General features: G+C 37.0%; 1 protein-coding gene and 1 long non-coding RNA gene across 7 annotated transcripts in view; one reads left to right on the top strand and one right to left on the bottom strand.

The window, feature by feature from the left end:
• Positions 1-16967, bottom strand: part of LOC131436594 (SLIT-ROBO Rho GTPase-activating protein 1-like) — a 315841-nt gene that overhangs the window by 90685 nt on the left and 208189 nt on the right. Inside the window, exons 1-2 of one of the 6 annotated variants that reach the window (XM_058605410.1) lie at positions 13109-13221; positions 12109-12777 (exon numbers count right to left, since the gene is read on the bottom strand). The exons of 3 other annotated variants lie outside the window; for them this stretch is intronic. In XM_058605410.1, the coding sequence (XP_058461393.1) occupies positions 12109-12184 (76 nt within the window). In that variant the 5' untranslated portion in view covers positions 12185-12777; positions 13109-13221. Of the gene's footprint in view, positions 1-12108; positions 12778-12996; positions 13014-13108; positions 13222-16967 lie in introns of those variants that run through there. 2 more of the 6 variants (XM_058605411.1, XM_058605409.1) reach the window with 2 other exon arrangements.
• Positions 4857-6595, top strand: LOC131436597 (uncharacterized). Its single transcript, XR_009230650.1, has 2 exons — positions 4857-5393; positions 5497-6595. It is a non-coding gene; the product is annotated as an uncharacterized LOC131436597 (long non-coding RNA).

Genomic DNA, 16967 nt, shown 5'->3' with positions numbered 1-16967 from the left:
GCAAAAATGGAAGGAGTAAGTGAAAAAGCCGTGCGAAATGCAATCAGTAAGTTCGGTGAGGATAACACCTTTGAGGATAAACCGAAAACGGGTCGAAAAAAGATCCTGCTAACCCTCAGTTGGATAAACGTATACTGAAGGCGTTCGAGAAAAAGAAGGAGGTTTCAGTTCGGGATGTGGCCAAAAAAGTGGGCACTTCGAAGTCAAATGTTCTTCGTGCTGAAGAACGTTTGAATCTTCGAACCTATAAGAAGCAGACACAACCAAAACGTAGTCCGAAACAAGAAACATCGATCAGGCCGAGGGTTCGAAAGCTGTACAATACGATTCTTGCTGGAAATTTGAACTGCATAATCATGGACGAGGAAACCTACGTGAAATTCGATTACAAATCCTTGCCGGGACCACAATATTATACGGTGCGAGAAGGGCAAGTGTTAAACCAGTCCAAGACATCGATTGAAGTCGAAAAATTTGGTAAGAAAGCTATGGTCTGGCAAGCAATTTGTAGCTGCGGTAAGATTTCGAAACCCTTCATCACCACTGCTTCAATGAACAGCGAAATATACATCAAGTAATGTTTACAAAAACGACTTCTACCCATGATTCGAAGCCACAAGGATAATGTTGTCTTCTGGCCAGATCTTGCTTCTTGCCACTACTCGAAATCAACGGTAGAATGGTATACTACCAAAAATGTCCCATTCGTCCCAAAAGACATGAATCCACCAAATTGCCCACAACTTCGACCAATTGAAGAATTTTGGGCATTAACGAAGGCACATCTTAGGAAACATGTCTCGGCAGCCGAAACCATTCAACAGTTCGAAAAAGATTGGAAAAAGTGTCAAAACTTGTCGCCAAGAAGTCTGTACGGAATTTAATGAGGAACGTTCGCAAGAAGGTGCGCCAGCTAGTCTACAATGGCTAAGTAGCAAATGTTGAGAATAATATTCTGTTGTTGTAGTCTAGTGTTATCAGTATATCGAATAAAATTTGAATATCTAACAGTTGTGAATTATTTACAGCGAAATCAAAGTGCGTCAATACTTTCTGGGACAGTCTTTAAATTGATCCACAAAAAATCGTTTGAGGCCATCTAGGTTTTCTTAATTTAGGCTAGGAATTGATACGACATAAATGTCAATCATTTACTTGTCAAACCTGTCTCGAAAATACAGATTATATAGCGATATGAAAGACTATCCACAAGCCGAAAGCTTTAATTAAATTAATATTTCGCGCTATATTCGAGTGAAGCGTTTACAAAACTATTGATGTGAATACGTCTTACTTTCCCTTGGGGCACCATTGCAAAATTTACCCTGTCGAAGAATGGGTAGAAATTATCGTGAATATCTCGAGCAGTACAAAACTGGAACTGGATTCAGAATCAGAACAATATACTGATGCACCAGAGTTTAAAATCCAGTTTCAGAATTTAGTTTCAGAATTCAGATTCAAAAGTTGAGACAAAGATTCCAGAGCTTAATCCTAATTCTAGATTCTGGAATTCGTTTCTTGACTAGTTTTGGGAACTGAATTTAGTACCTTAATTGAAACTTGGAATACGTATCCAAAATTCTGATTCAGCAACAATTTTGGAATAAAACTCCAAATTAGAATTCTAGATTTGTATTCTGGAACAACATTTTAGATCAGAACTCCGTACCAGAATTGTTGAACTGTTTTCTGAACAAAAATTTAATTCCTGAATTTAGTTTCAGAATTTAATTCCTAAATTCAGTTTCAGAATTTATTTCCACAACTTAGAATCGAAAGCTTGCTGGAATTGAATTCGGATCTTGGGTTTTGGAGCTAGAGCTAGACTGTAATTCAGGTTCGGAAATGTTGAAATGTTTAAGAAGCATATCACCTTTGTTTGTTCTCACGTATTTCAGTTATGTCTTTGACATTACCCACCCGCCTTTTTTTATGCACGTGATACTTACCGTAGAACTTGAAAATCCAAGCAAAGTCTTGGCATTACATTCTTTCGTGGAATTTGGCCTTTCTGTTTCAACAGACTTCGCAGCCGATTCTTAGTGTACATAATCATTGCATGGCTAGTACTATGGATCCTACTAACACTAAGAATCCTTCCAGGTCGGAGCTCGAACATACGACAGCTGGATTGTAAGATCAGCGTCTTATGCATTGAACCGACAACCCGGGACTTGGAAATCCACTTGAATATAATATAAAAATCTGCATAAGTTTGCACGTCACTTTGAGAAACCCCATGGAAATGATTTCATTATTATTCTCCCTCTTTTTCGATGTCCTTAATTTAGTATGTACTCTCTGATGTACAGAAAAAGTAGCAGTGAAAATGAAATTGCTCACAATTTTGTGATTTTGACAGAATTAAACAGATTTCAGCGAACATAATCTTTTTGCTTCAATATCTTCTTGCTCGGTAAGCTTATAATAAAATCATCCTGTTTATCGGTAACGAATTGACGTACAATTAAGGTTAATACATAAAAACAAGAGTAATTCACTGTACTTTAATGAAAAGAAATATCAGTGAAATTCACATCAAACGCAGCACACCTCCGAAGTCATCTACCTTGGCTCCTCAGTTCGCTTTCACATCTCATCCAAGTCAGTCGGAAGAAACCAAGTACAGTATTGTGTAGTTAACAATAGAACGTCCTCGAAATGAGTGAACCAAACGAACAAAAGCTACCGCCGACACGAAAGAATACAATTGTTGTTGACTTCAGGCAGTGCAAAATTCGATCTTCGATACGAGAACATGAAGGTTTGCTTAAGCAGCAAATGCATCTTGACATTAAACGTGTGCATTTACTTCAATGCAATAAGACAAATAATGTTGTTTACATCCAGTTTTATGAAGAGTTAGATGCAATTCAATTCGCAAAAGACAATAACAATGTGCACTATGTGGAACACGAGAACATTAAGTAAAACATTCCAGTATATATGAAAGATAGTGCTATAGAAGTGCGTGTGCATGATCTTCCCTCAAGCGTCACCGATTCTTATATTCGCAAAACTATGTTCCAATACGGAGAGATTCTCTCTATCGAAAAAGAAAAGTGGAAGAACTTTTCGGTATTCTAAATGGCGTACGTTTGTTACGCATGCGCTTGAAGAGGCCTATACATTCTTATGTGACTTCCGGTCAAGATACAAAAATTCCGTGCAAATCACTGGTTACCTATGACAATCAGTTGGCCACATGTCAATATTGCCAAAAAGCTGTTCACTATGGTACGCCATGTGATAAACTGGACAAGGAGACAACTACACCAAAGGACAACGGAGCAACTGCAACCAATGTACAACAAGGCGCATCTACAGCAACTCTCAACGAGCTCAAGACTATGATCAACAAGGAAAACGAAAATAAAACGGAAATAACACACAACATCGACGATGAAGCAATGGATGATGAGATAAGCCGCGGACAAAGTGACCCCCGATCCTCGTTGGGTGGAAATGGAAACTCAGTGACAACGAGACCAATAGCAAAAAAAATGTTAAGTGACAAACAAACAAGCAAATCGGCCACGTAAAGCTTTTACGCAAAAAGGTCAGAATAAAAATTTTATTATAAAAAAATCTACCTTGGCACATTTGTTACACATTTTGATTATCTGAATCCATTTTTTTTAACTTCCGCTTCATTATTGTCCAAAATCTCACGATGGACCGGAACTGCGGGCAGTTGGGAGGATTTACGTAATTATCGTAATTATCGCGGATGACATTCCGGCTGTAGTGGCAACTCGCCAAAACTTCAATGAAAGGTAGTACACGGTTTGAGGCATTCTTCCTTGTACAGTTGGACTCGATCCAACGTTATTATTCGTCACGAACACTATGGTATTTGCTCCGCAGCTACATATCCCATGCCAAATCACCAGTTTTTTTTTTGCAATTTGTCGATTTCCGCTTTAGAATGGGAAACGCAAGTACATATATCGAAAAAAAATTTACAATTTCTGGTAACAGCTCTGCTGAAATAGCAATTTGTAGAACTCGATATCGAAGAGCATACAATCGAAGTTTTGTTCATTGAAGATAAACATTTGCTAGAGCCGCCTCCTCGTAAAGTTTGGTTTTATCAATGTTAAAACTCACCAATTCGGCCAGCTCGACAAATTGCTGAAACGTTTGCCCATCTTTTATATTTTCGGGGTATTATAAAACTCACAAGTTTCGTAAATTAGCAAAGAACTTTTTGTTTTTCGAACAAAAGATTCACGCACGTGAAATAATGTTAGTGTCAGTTTTACTAGCGAACAAAGCGTATCGTAAGTCCACTGCACTCAATCACTGGAAATATTCGGTATTTCTATGTGTCGGTTTTGCATGATACTCTTTGTGCGACGATTCGTTTATTTCTCGAAGTTTCGCGCGCCATATTTTGGCACTGAATTTCTCCTTAAGGGCTGAGACCAGTAGGTCGCGTATAACCACGTGCCTCGCTCTGCGTATCACATTTCTCTCCATGCTCTCTCGCAATTGTGCAAAATGACTCTCGATGTGGCAAGAAAGTTCAGAAAAAAGCCTTTCCCGACCACTTAAGTCAATGAATCATTCTGAAATGTTCACAGAATAATCTAAACTAATTTTCTAAGAGATTGTCAGTTGGGTTTTTTGATATTCGTCACCGTTACTGACAAAATCAGATATAAAGCGTGAAAATAGCCCTCTAAATCACCCTAAAACACACTGGCCTCAGCCCTTAATACTCGTTAATACCAAAAATTTTAGAAAACTGCTCTTTCGCGTTATTTTTAGTTATTTCAAACTACTATAAATTGTATCATAAATTGCTGACTATACTTCCGATAATATGAAGAAAAAAATATGTCGTTGCGTTGAATATAAAAGAGATATTTACGATTAAGTTCTGCTCATTCTTGTCCAGAGTGAATTTTGAAAAAGCGATCCATAGTTTAGTAAGACGTATTCACGTCAATAATATCGAAGGCAAATTCAAGATGTTTTTTACTATTTAAGACAACCAAACTCTATTGAGTTTCCTCTTTGTTTCGAATTTTACCCACACTAAAGCATACTTGAATAGAAAAAAAATCTGTGCTTCTGGCATTTCATAGCTCGTAAACTTACGAGCTTACTGGTTTACTAATCAGCCACACCGGTTGTGACGAATTGAGCTAAATCCATGCGACGGAAGGCTGCAGTCGATAAACGATTCTAGCCACATTCCAAACCGCTACCGGGACGCTCCTTGTTCGTATATTTGCTGTGCACTACTTTGACCATATCGATCATATCATTTCCGATCAGATCAGATCAGATCACCCAGGCCATGAGTTCAGTCAAAGTTTCGTTCGTGATTCTGCTGTTAATAGTGCTGTTGACAGTGTCATCGCCATCGACAGAAGTGGAAAGTGAGAACACACACACTACGGATGGTGTCGTGATGGAACTGATAATTTGATTAATTTGATGTTTTCTTTTTTCGGTTTTGTTTGTTTGATATTCCCCCGACAGCCTTCAAGCAGGACATTGATTGTGACGATGTGGCTCGATATTACAAGACGCTAGCGAAGCACTTCGAAACCCAGTGCAAAAACAGATGCCCCGCAGAAATACAGACGGCAGTGAACTGGTTCAACCGCGCACACAATCAAATGGCGAAAAGTTGCTATTACGATATGTATGGGGATGATTAAATTTATGCTGGACGTATGAAATGTTCCTGACATAATTTTGATGCTTTGAGAAAATTAAACGAAACGAATAAAATAGAGCATATGTAGATGTAGATAACGGGTGACCGACAACAATCGTATCTCTCAGAAGCACATTCAACTTTGTAGTTGTGTGCAGTGCTATACTTTGATGGCAAACTTCTGAGTGATTCATTTATTCCAATGCAATAGGCATCATATATTGGCCCTTATTACCGTTCTCACTTCCACCTTCACATTCACTTCACGTACATGTCACTTCACTTGATTTTTCCTATTACCAGTATCACGGATAGTGAAGTGATCATTGTGGTAGAAAAAACTAATTTTTTTCAACAAAATGTTGGTGGCGTGATGTTCATAATGACATCAAGTCTATACAAGTAATTACTTTTGTCTCTTAAGCGACTTCTATAATATAAGGACCTACATTCACTTCACTTGATTTCCACCGTGAAGTGATACCCATAATAAGGGTCACAGTCACTTCATTTTGTTTTCACCGTGTAGTGACACCGGTAATAAGGGCCATTGTGTCAAATTATCAATTGATAAGTAAATAATTTCAATGTTACAAAACTACTTTATGTAAAAAAGTCATTTTCGTCAATTTTTGTCAAATAGTGAAATTAGGTAAAATTTAGTGTCGGTAAAATCTTTTTTCAAAAATCTTCACACTTCGTAGATGCGGTGTCGTGTTTTTTTCCTCCGTACCTGCACTTTATATGAAGGTTTGAAATTTTTGACACTCATAACCCTGGAACTTTGGAACCGGAAATCGGATTCATTCGAAACTAATTTTGCGAACATAGGTCAAGCCATCGCTGAGCAAAGTGAGTTCGATATTAGAGTTTGTAAACAATATTCCCGTTGTTAATTTCGAGAGCTTTGTATGGGGCCTTTCATTCGAACCTAAGTTTGTTGAAAACGAGCCCACCTTTTCTGAGAAAAGTGAGGAAGTAACTAGAATTTTTATACTAATCACACCCTGTAATTCCGGAACCGGAAGTCAGATCCAAATAAAATTCAGGAACTTTGTACGAGACGATTAAATATTTCATTTTAATCAAAGTTTGTAAAAGTCGGTGTTGCCATCTCTAAGAAAAGTTAGTGCATTTATTTTCACTTTTATTGCACATATCACCCTGTAATTCCGGAACCGCAAGTCGGACTCGAATAAAATTCAGAAAGGAGATATGGTGCAATAAGTGACGCAACCTACAAAACGCATTGTTTTCTTCGCGCTCGCTTTTCTCTGAAATGGTTGAACCGATTTCAACTAGGCTCGTTAGGCTCGTTTGAAAACTTATATGTAACCATTCATCAAGTTTGAAGATCAAACCGCTGTGATTTTTGGTTCCGGAGATATGTGACGTAAAGACTGTCGAAGAAAGTATGGACGCACTTTGATTTCGCTGAAAATAATTCACAAGTGTTTGATATTCAAATTTTATTCGATATACCGATAATATTAGACTACAACAACAGAATATTATTCTCAATATTTGCTACTTAGCCATTGTAGACTAGCTGGCGCACCTTCTTGCGAAAGTTCCTCATTAAATTTCGAACAGACTTCTTGGCGTCAAGTTTTGACACTTTTTTTCCAATCTTTTTCGACCTGTTGAATGGTTTCGGCTGCCGAGACATGTTTCCTAAGATGTGCCTTCGTTAATGCCCAAAATTACTCAATTGGTCGAAGTTGTGGGCAATTTGGTGGATTCATGTCTTTTGGGACGAAAGTGACATTTTTGGTAGTATACCATTCTACCGTTGATTTCGAGTAGTGGCAAGAAGCAAGATCTGGCCAGAAGACAACAGGATCCTTGTGGCTTCGAATCATGGGTAGAAGTCGTTTTTGTAAACATTACTTGATGTATATTTCGCTGTTCATTGAAGCAGTGGTGATGAAGGGTTTCGAAATCTTACCGCAGCTACAAAGCTACCATAGCATTCTTACCAAATTTTTCGACTTCAATCGATGTCTCGGACTGGTTTAACACTTTCCCTTCTCGCACCGTATAATATTGTGGTCCCGGCAATCGAGTAATCGAGTTTCACGTAGGTTTCCTCGTCCATGATTATGCAGTTCAAATTTCCAGCAAGAATCGTATTGTACAGCTTCCGAACCCTCGGCCTGATCGATGTTTCTTGTTTCGGACTACGTTTTGGTTGTTTCTGCTTCTTTTATAGGTTCGAAGATTCAAACGTTCTTTAGCACGAAGAACATTTGACTTCGAAGTGCCCACTTTTTTGGCCACATCCCGAACTGAAACCTCCTTCTTTTGCTCAAACGCCTTCAGTATACGTTTATTCAACTGAGGGTTAGCAGGACCTTTTTTTCGACCCGTTTTCGCTTTATCCTCAAAGGTGTTATCCTCACCGAACTTCCTGATTGCATTTCGCACGGCTTTTTCACTTACTCCTTCCATTTTTTGCTATCTTTCTCAGTGACAGTCCGCGTTCTGTGCACCATTTGTACACAATTTTTCGACGTTGTTCTGCTGAAAGTCCACGCTTTTCGAAACAAACTAATGAAAACGAATAAACAACTGCACAAGTGGTTAGAGAAGAGTGTAAACAACAGTACGCAGCCATAAAAATTGCGAAATGGCAGCGGTTTTTGGTTGCGTCCATACTTTTTGGAACAGTCTTTAAATAACTAAACGCGTTTTTTTACTCCTCTCAATTTTCTCGAAGATGGCTGAACCGATTTCAGGCACGTTTGGAAACTACTATTGACTCTTTAAACAGGTTTGAAGTTCGAATGGCTGTCACTTACGGTTCCTGTGGTACAATGGCATAATTAACGTCACGTGAAACCTCATTTGGTGTATGTGGATTAACCGAAATCAATAACAATGGGCTAACTATCGATTTCAAATATCATATGGCAAAAGTTTCTAGTTTTGGAGATGTAATCGTTAAAGTGACGTAATAGACAACATATTCTTTTTTATCCGTATAAATATTTCAGACCTATGTTCGCGTTTCTAATGTAGTATACTTTTAGTATGTAAAATGTTTCAGAATATAGGACATAAGAGCTGACGCATGTTTTTGTGAACTACCTGAATCAATCTCAAAAATTGGTGTCAAAAAACGAGCCGAAATTAGTCTCAGGAATTAGCTTAACAAAAAGGAAAAAAATATTTTAATGAAATTGTTTCGATGAAAGAGAAAGGCATTATCACTCCACTAGGTGGATTAAGAATAGGTTTTGTTCTAATTTCTAATCCATAAAACTTTAAAAAAATCGAGTGCACGTGTGCAAGATAGCAGATTTCACAAGGAGTACCGAAATTTGAGAGTTATTTTGCAGATGAAAATAATATCCGGTCGCTAGATACCGCGCATTCCTACTCAGGAGTACAAAGAAGAACGCGAGTGCACTTCCGAAGCATGTTTGGTTATGCTGATGAAGATTCGGTTGAACTTTTGGTGTCGATAGATAAAACATTTGAAGAAACCTGGAACGATTCTGGAATTGTCATGGTATACTTTTGGTGGATTACCCAGGAAAGTGAACGAAATCATCGATAGTAAGTATTGGTGTGCATTATTGGAGTGATTGAATACCGGTAAAATCGTTTTTAGTATCGTTAGCATGGCTGAAATCAACGATGCGCGGTTTCAATTGCTTCCCCATCCACCTTTCTGAAGATGTGCGCCGCCTAATGAGCCGTGTTACAGGAAAAATTCGAGAATTCCTTCGAAAGCGTGACGAATAATTTTATCCGTATTTTTTTCTTAAAAGTATGAAGAAAACGCTACATTTGTATAAAAAACGTGTTTAATCCACCTAGCAGTGAGATGATACGTTTTTTTTATCAATCCGCATGAGATTTTTGCATGAATATTCTTCGGTGTTTTAGTTCTCATGACATTATTTTAATGACCGTCGTTTTAAGCGGCAATTTGTGATTTTAATCTCTCAATACCCTGTAATGTCGAAACTGAAAATCGGATCGAATTTGAATCTAAACGTGTGACAATCGATTGAACATTCCTTGAGATGTCGAAGAAAGTTTCAGTTTAGAGTTTACGATTATTTACGGTACTTCCTGCACTTCAGTGCAGACTGACTAAAAAGAAAGATGTTTTATAGAATCTTAAGACCTTTCATTTGAATCTTAGATCGTTCTTAGATTTCATTTGAATCTTAGATCGGTTCAGCCATCTATGAGACAAATGAGTTACACTTTTTTAATCGGATCCAGACGTAATTCAGGAACTTTGTTTGGAAGCACTTCTCGTATGAATCTGAGTTTGTAGAAAATGGTAGAGTTATCTCCGAGAAAATTGAGTGAAATGATTTTCCACAGAAGCATTTGCTGATCTCGACGAACTGATTCGAATGGTATATGGGTGTTATGTTCTTCCAACATTCATTACTGTAAGTAGTTTAAATCAATATAATTAGGCAATTGTTATTAACTCGAAAAGGCTGCCATCATCTGGTTTACACATGTCGTATTCGAACGATTATGTTGCCAAAAACGAACCGTGCTAAAATCGGTCCGAGGCAAAATGTTGTACACAGTCTTAGTAGTACTTAGAAACAATCGTAAGTAACAGTATAAAAAATCGTGTTTCACGATGCTCCCAAGCTTTGTCATACAGCACTCAAAATTCCTACTACTGAAATAGGGGAAAAAGTCGCTTACACAAAATTATCGATATCTCCGTTAAAATAGGACGGATTTTAACAATCTATGGCTTGTTGGATGGCTATTACCGTGTGAAATCTTAGTCTAAAAACATATTCTGTTTTCAAAGTCAATTGTGACCAATATTGGCAGAGAACTGAAAATTTTGACATAAAATTTCGTATAACTTAAAAAGTAAACATCCGATCTCAAAACCATTCAATAGCGTTCAGGGTGACGGTAAGCCCTTTCATTTGCGACTAGTTTGATCAAAATCGGTCCAGCCATCTCTGAAATCTCGACCTCTTAGTTGACAACACACATACAGACACACACACATACACCCACACCCACACACACACGCGCGCGCGCGAACATTTGCTCAGTTCGTCGAGCTGAATCGATTGGTACAACAGAGAGTCTATCAGTTCCAAAAGCTCAAACTAAATTTGATTGTCCTATCATCAACTGCTTGCCGTTTGCACAAAAATTCCCGAATTTTTCCCGGTTTTTCCCGGTGAAACCAAATTTCCGAGTTTTTCTCGCACGGAAAGATCAAAATCAGCATTTTGGCGAAAAAATTAGTTGATTTTCTATTTTAGTTAGTTATTTTTTGAGACAACTAAAAAATCTTACAACTTAGAAATATTTTAATTCTCATTCCCTTAATAATAATAAAATATTTGTTGAAATGGCTATTTTTTTAGTTGAATTCACCAATTAAACGTGCTGTCTTTTCTTAGCTAAGGCACACTTCATTTCCATTCAACTAATTTTTTAGTTGAATTAGAGAAATAAAACGTTGTTTTCAACCAATATGGATGGTTGAATTGGCTTTTGCAATTTGCAGCTATATGGCGCACTGTCACTGAAAAATCGTTAACACCGTAATGAGTAATGACTACTAACCACTAGATGGCACACTACAACCGAAAAAAATTCAGTCGCGGTTGTCTTTTCTATATTGGCATGTAAAAATACGATGTTGTATTGAAGAAAAAGACACAAACGAAACATCAACTGCTTTTTTTTGAAAATTTTTCTTCTAAATCGACTCTCTCACTAAAAACTTTACAAAGTACAAGCAGTACGCGGACGGCGTAGCCCGGAAGGTTGGAAGATACAAAAATCATCATTTGACATATACAATTAGAGTGCAACATTCGAAACTCACTATTTCGCGTAAAAACATTATTACGCACAATCGCTTCAAATGCTGAATAAATACACTTTCCACTAAGAGTTTACGTCATTTTCACATATCGGTTTAGAAATTTATATATGGATATATCGATACAATTTGCAAGCAGTTTCAACAAGACTGTCCTTTTTAGCTTTTTAATGGATTGTTTTGCTTTGACACTTCTCATGAGCGTTTGGCTAATACACTTGTTAATAAAACCAATTTCATTTTTGTTTTCTTTATGCTGTCCTTCAGCAACAAATTTTCTGATTTTAATAACAAAATTAGTTGTCAATGAGAATTTCGTATTGGATTGAAATATTGCTGGTTTGTGTCCAGGATTTTCGCCAACTAAACACATTCTCTAAAAAACAAGAGTTTTGTTCAGCAAAATAAATTCTCAATTTTAACTAATTTCATAGTTATTTTGGAAATTTTGTTGTTAAAATCAACTAATTCAAAAACAGTAATACGAATTAGGCGCAGAGCTAATATTGTTCGTTCCGTCTGTTTTTTTCCATTTGTTCTACCCGTATTTGAAGTCAACTGAATCTTGTTCTCGTTTATCAAGGGTACAAACCTGGAAAGACATCCCGAAACTCGGGACTCGGTTGATGAATCCATCCGTTCCGTTGTTGTATGATACACTGGAACATGCTGAGCGCGTTGACCTCCCGGTACTTCTTTTATTTCAATCGAAACTTGAACACACTCAAATGAATTTCGGACAATTTTACTTATCACCTATTTCGATGCGTTTCGTTCCAAAACGCACTTCAAATTTTTCACCGTTCTTCGGAATCACAACAAACAACTCACACTTATCGGAAACACTCTCGACTGACAATGACTCTTGCCCACAGCGGATGCTTAACGATCACTTAGGCTTATCACTAGTTGTGCGAGTCGGCTAATTTCTCCGGCAACAATAATGATCTCACAGCGTTTGGCCGACATTTTTCACCCCTCCGAAAAGGTTATCACGTCGTTGTTGAATCGTTGTAAGTGGATTCATTCATGAGAACACACACACACCGCACACCGATCACCGCCGGATTCGGTTATCAGCTGTTTGGTAGAAGTTACTTGTTGTATAATAATTTCACCGCTAAATTATCACCAACAAAATATAAACACTCGCGGTATGACCTGTGATCGGGGCTGTTTGGTTTCTTCACGTCACTTTCCCGTCGGCCGGATTCCGCTAGGCTAGGCCAGTCGAACGAAAGCTGGGTAAGAGATGCTCTGGCTGTGGGGTAGATAAATAAAAGAACAGATCTGGTTATAAATCAGCTGCCCAGCCGTTCGGCTGAAGGTCTCTTTTTTCGTTGGGTGCACTTTTTGACTGAAAACGAAGAACCGATTTCCTCTAGCCAATGGGATAAAAGAGGGACTACTCCGGTTGGTTTGATTTTGGACTATGAATTGCTTTTTTTTTTTCTTTTTTGACAATGAAAAAAAAACAAACCAGTTATGAACCGTCGTCGATTTGACTGGATATAATTATAGTAGTATATGTTAATCAAAAATTTTTTGTTTCGATTCTCGGATAGAACGAAAAAAAAACAAAATCACCGAACCACTTTCGTTTCATTCACCACGGAGGAAAACAAGCAAGCAACCACACAACCGAAAGCCGGTAACGTCCGGAGAAGACTGAATTGCCCAGCTCACACCATTTCCCCTGCGAACGCTACATGCGTGAGAGCCAGCATATACGGACTCCCGAGCACATAAGCGCAAAAGCATAGACCGTCGAACGAACCAAACCCAAACCCGAACTGTTCGACGGGAAACTCACTTCCACCCTAACATCTCACAAGTTTCAAATCGAGTATTCGGTCGGTTTCCTTCTCCATCATCGTCTCGGCGACGACTCGTGACGAACGACGGCGTGAGAAACGACGACGAGCGCAGCATTGTATAGCGATTGCGGCACAAAGCACATGACGAAAACACGAGCGCGCACGGCAGACAAACGGGCCAATGATGAAAATAATATTTTAATACACGATCAAGCTTAGAACACTCGTTGCTTGAGGATTTGTACTTGGATTCATTCTTTAAGCGCCGTATGCAGTTTCCCGATCATGGGCGGTAATCCCCGGACTGTGTGTGTGTGTGTTTGTGTGTGTGTGCGTTGATGTCAGTTATGTTAAAACAATGAAACATAAACTTCGACGAAGAGAAGTAAAGAAATTGTTTGCCTCAAATAGAAGTGACAAGCAACAAATGACAACTTGAAGTGAGCTCTATTTGGTTTCCTATTGACAGAACTTTTTTTTCTGCTTCTTCTGGACGAAACAAAGTTTGATTTTATTACTGTTTGTTTGTTTGCTTGGAATTGCACTTTTGTTCGGTCCCGTTACTCACGTACAAGCAATAAAAGAGTACCCCATTCATGTGAGGTTACATTCGAGTGAAGTCAATTTCACTCCTCATGATTCTGATCTATGCATACATAAAGTACTCTACTTTCAGTCAGAATGTTTTTGAAATAAATGTTCGGTCATTATCTTCATTTCTTTAACTTTTCCGCAGCAAGAACTCTTTCCGGGAGCTTTTGTCATTTCAGCATTTCTTTAGTTCTATCAGATGTGAATTATCTTGCAAGCTTGTATCTTGAATAACATATCGTTCAAAATAATAGGAAAAATCAACCGTCCCTAGTGAGTGCCTTGAGGAAGTAGGTGGCATCTATTTGCGCTTTTGTCTCCATCCCAGCAAATTATTTGAATGTTAAAGTTCCTGAACTCGTCAAAGCCGATCTTGCTTATTAAAATTCAAGTAGATTTATTTATTCATTCACTGAAAGACCAAAATCAGCATTTTGGCGAAAAAATTAGTTTTTTTTTTTTATTTTTTTTTTTATTTTTTTTTTTTTTTAATAACTATTTATTGGAATATGAGTTAAAATTAAATTATTAAGATTTAAATTGGGTGTTCAGCCACAAGTGGTGACTTTTCAGCCCTGTTATATATATATATATATATATGATTTGGTTATTACCATGAAGACATCATTTGCTTCCGCAATTCTGAGAATTTTGTGTAGGGAAAATTCTAAACCTACTTGTATTGTGTAATGGGGAAAAGGAACTTATATACTAACTTACTAACTAATACAGAGAGCGAATCGATTCAATTGAAGATTGCATCGATTTTTGTCGGAATTTGCTTATAATATTATGTGACATTACATCTAATGGTTCTATATTTGTGAGTCTGTGTAACTCATTTGTACTAAACCAGGGAGGACGCTTCAGAATCATTTTCAGAATTTTATTCTGAATCCTTTGAAGCGTTTTCTTCCTGGTGGAACAACAGCTTGACCAAATTGGTACCGCATAAAGCATGGCTGGTCTGAAAATTTGTTTATAAATTAACAATTTGTTTTTTAGACAGAGCTTAGAATTTCTGTTTATAAGAGGATATAAACATTTAATATATTTATTACACTTTGCCTGGATTCCTTCAATGTGATCCTTGAAAGTGAGTTTTTTGTCATACGTTAAACCTAAGTATTTAGCTTGATCAGACCATGTCAATTCCAAGCCATTCAATTTGAGAATGTGATTATTGTTTGGTTTAAGAAATGAAGCTCTTGGCTTGTGAGGAAAGATAATTAATTGCGTTTTTGCTGCATTTGGTTTAATTTTCCATTTTGACAGATAATCACTGAAAATATTTAAACTTCTTTGTAGGCGACTGCAGATCACTCTTAGATTTCTACCTGTGGCTAACAGACTTGTGTCGTCACAGAATAGCGATTTCTGACAACCAACGGGTAGATTTGGAAGATCAGAAGTGAAAACATTATACAAGATTGGAGCTACACTCGAACCCTGCGGAACACCGGCTCGTACGGGTAGCAATTCAGATTTACAATTCTGATAGCTAACCTGAAGAGTACGATCAGTTAAATAATTTTGAATCATTTTGATCAAATAAATAGGAAACTGGAAATCAGACATTTTTGCTATTAAACCTTTGTGCCAAACACTGTCGAATGCTTTTTCTATGTCTAGAAGAGCAACTCCAGTGGATAACCCAGAAGATTTATTTGATTTTATCATGTTCGTTACTCTGACAAGTTGATGAGTAGTTGAATGTTCGTGACGAAATCCAAACTGCTCTGGTAAAAAAATTGAATTCTCATTTATATGAGTCATCATTCTTAACAAGATAATTTTTTCAAAAAGTTTACTGATAGAAGAAAGTAAGCTAATTGGGCGATAACTTGATGTTTCTGCTGGGTTTTTATCAGGTTTTAGGATAGGAATTACTTTAGCGTTTTTCCATCTTTTTGGGAAGTAAGCTAATGAAAAACACTTGTTGAAAATTTTAACCAGGAGTCTCAAGGCAACATCGGGAAGATTTTTAATAAGAATATTAAAAATTCCATCATTACCAGGAGCCTTCATGTTTTTAAGTTTTCTAATAATTGATTTAATTTCATCAAAATTCGTCTCAATAATGTCATCGTGTGATAACACTTGGGTTGAAATATGATCATATTTCAGTGAGACTTCATTTTCAATAGGACTCACAACGTTCAAATTAAAATTGTGGACACTCTCGAACTGCTGAGCAAGTTTTTGAGCTTTTTCGCCATTTGTAAGAAGTATTTGATTTCCTTCCTTGAGAGCGAAAAAATTAGTTAATTTTCTGATTTTAGTTAGTTATTTAACACCGTAATGACTACTAGCCACTGGATAGTCGGCACTAAATATTATTGGTTTGTGTCCATGTTTGTGATTCTCTAAAAACAAGATTTGTTTTCAGCAAAGTAAATTCTGAATTTCTACTAAGTTGATAATTATTTTGGAAATTTTGTTGTTAAAATCAACTAATTCAAAAACAGTAATACGAATTGGGCGCCGAGCTAATTTCGGTCGTTTCGTGTATAAATTTTGACAAAGTAAACTATTTTCAATAATTCTAGAACTTTGTCGAAGACAAAAATTTTCTATCTCTTCAGAAAAAAAAGTTATGGTTATATTTTTTGTCAAAGTAGGCCATGAACAATTAATGATAGAATAAAATTACGCGGTATATATTTGTAAATAATTTCTAAAAAGCAACTGCATGCATTAAAATCTGTCATAATCCACCTAGTGGTGTAATGATGCCTTTCTAATATTACTTATTTTTCCAAAAATTTCATTGGAAGATTCTGTCAAGAAATTTTGTTTTCTATCTTGAGTAAAATAAGAAACTTTCTTTGAGTATAAACTAACATAATCTTTTCAATTTTTTAAACAGTTATGTCAAGTTAATAAGAAATTTAATTCATGTTGAATCGTCGCACTAAATGATTGAACACACTTCGCTTAATAGATCTAGATCGCAAGTCGGACCCGGATGAAATTAAACAGCAACCTGTGAGACTATAGGAACTTTTACTTGAGCCTAATTTTGTGGGAATCGATCAAATCA

This window comes from Malaya genurostris, chromosome 3 (assembly GCF_030247185.1).
Source record: "Malaya genurostris strain Urasoe2022 chromosome 3, Malgen_1.1, whole genome shotgun sequence".
Lineage (NCBI taxonomy): Eukaryota > Metazoa > Arthropoda > Insecta > Diptera > Culicidae > Malaya > Malaya genurostris.
Note: the sequence above shows the minus strand (reverse complement) of the source record. Positions and strands in the feature narration are given on the sequence as shown.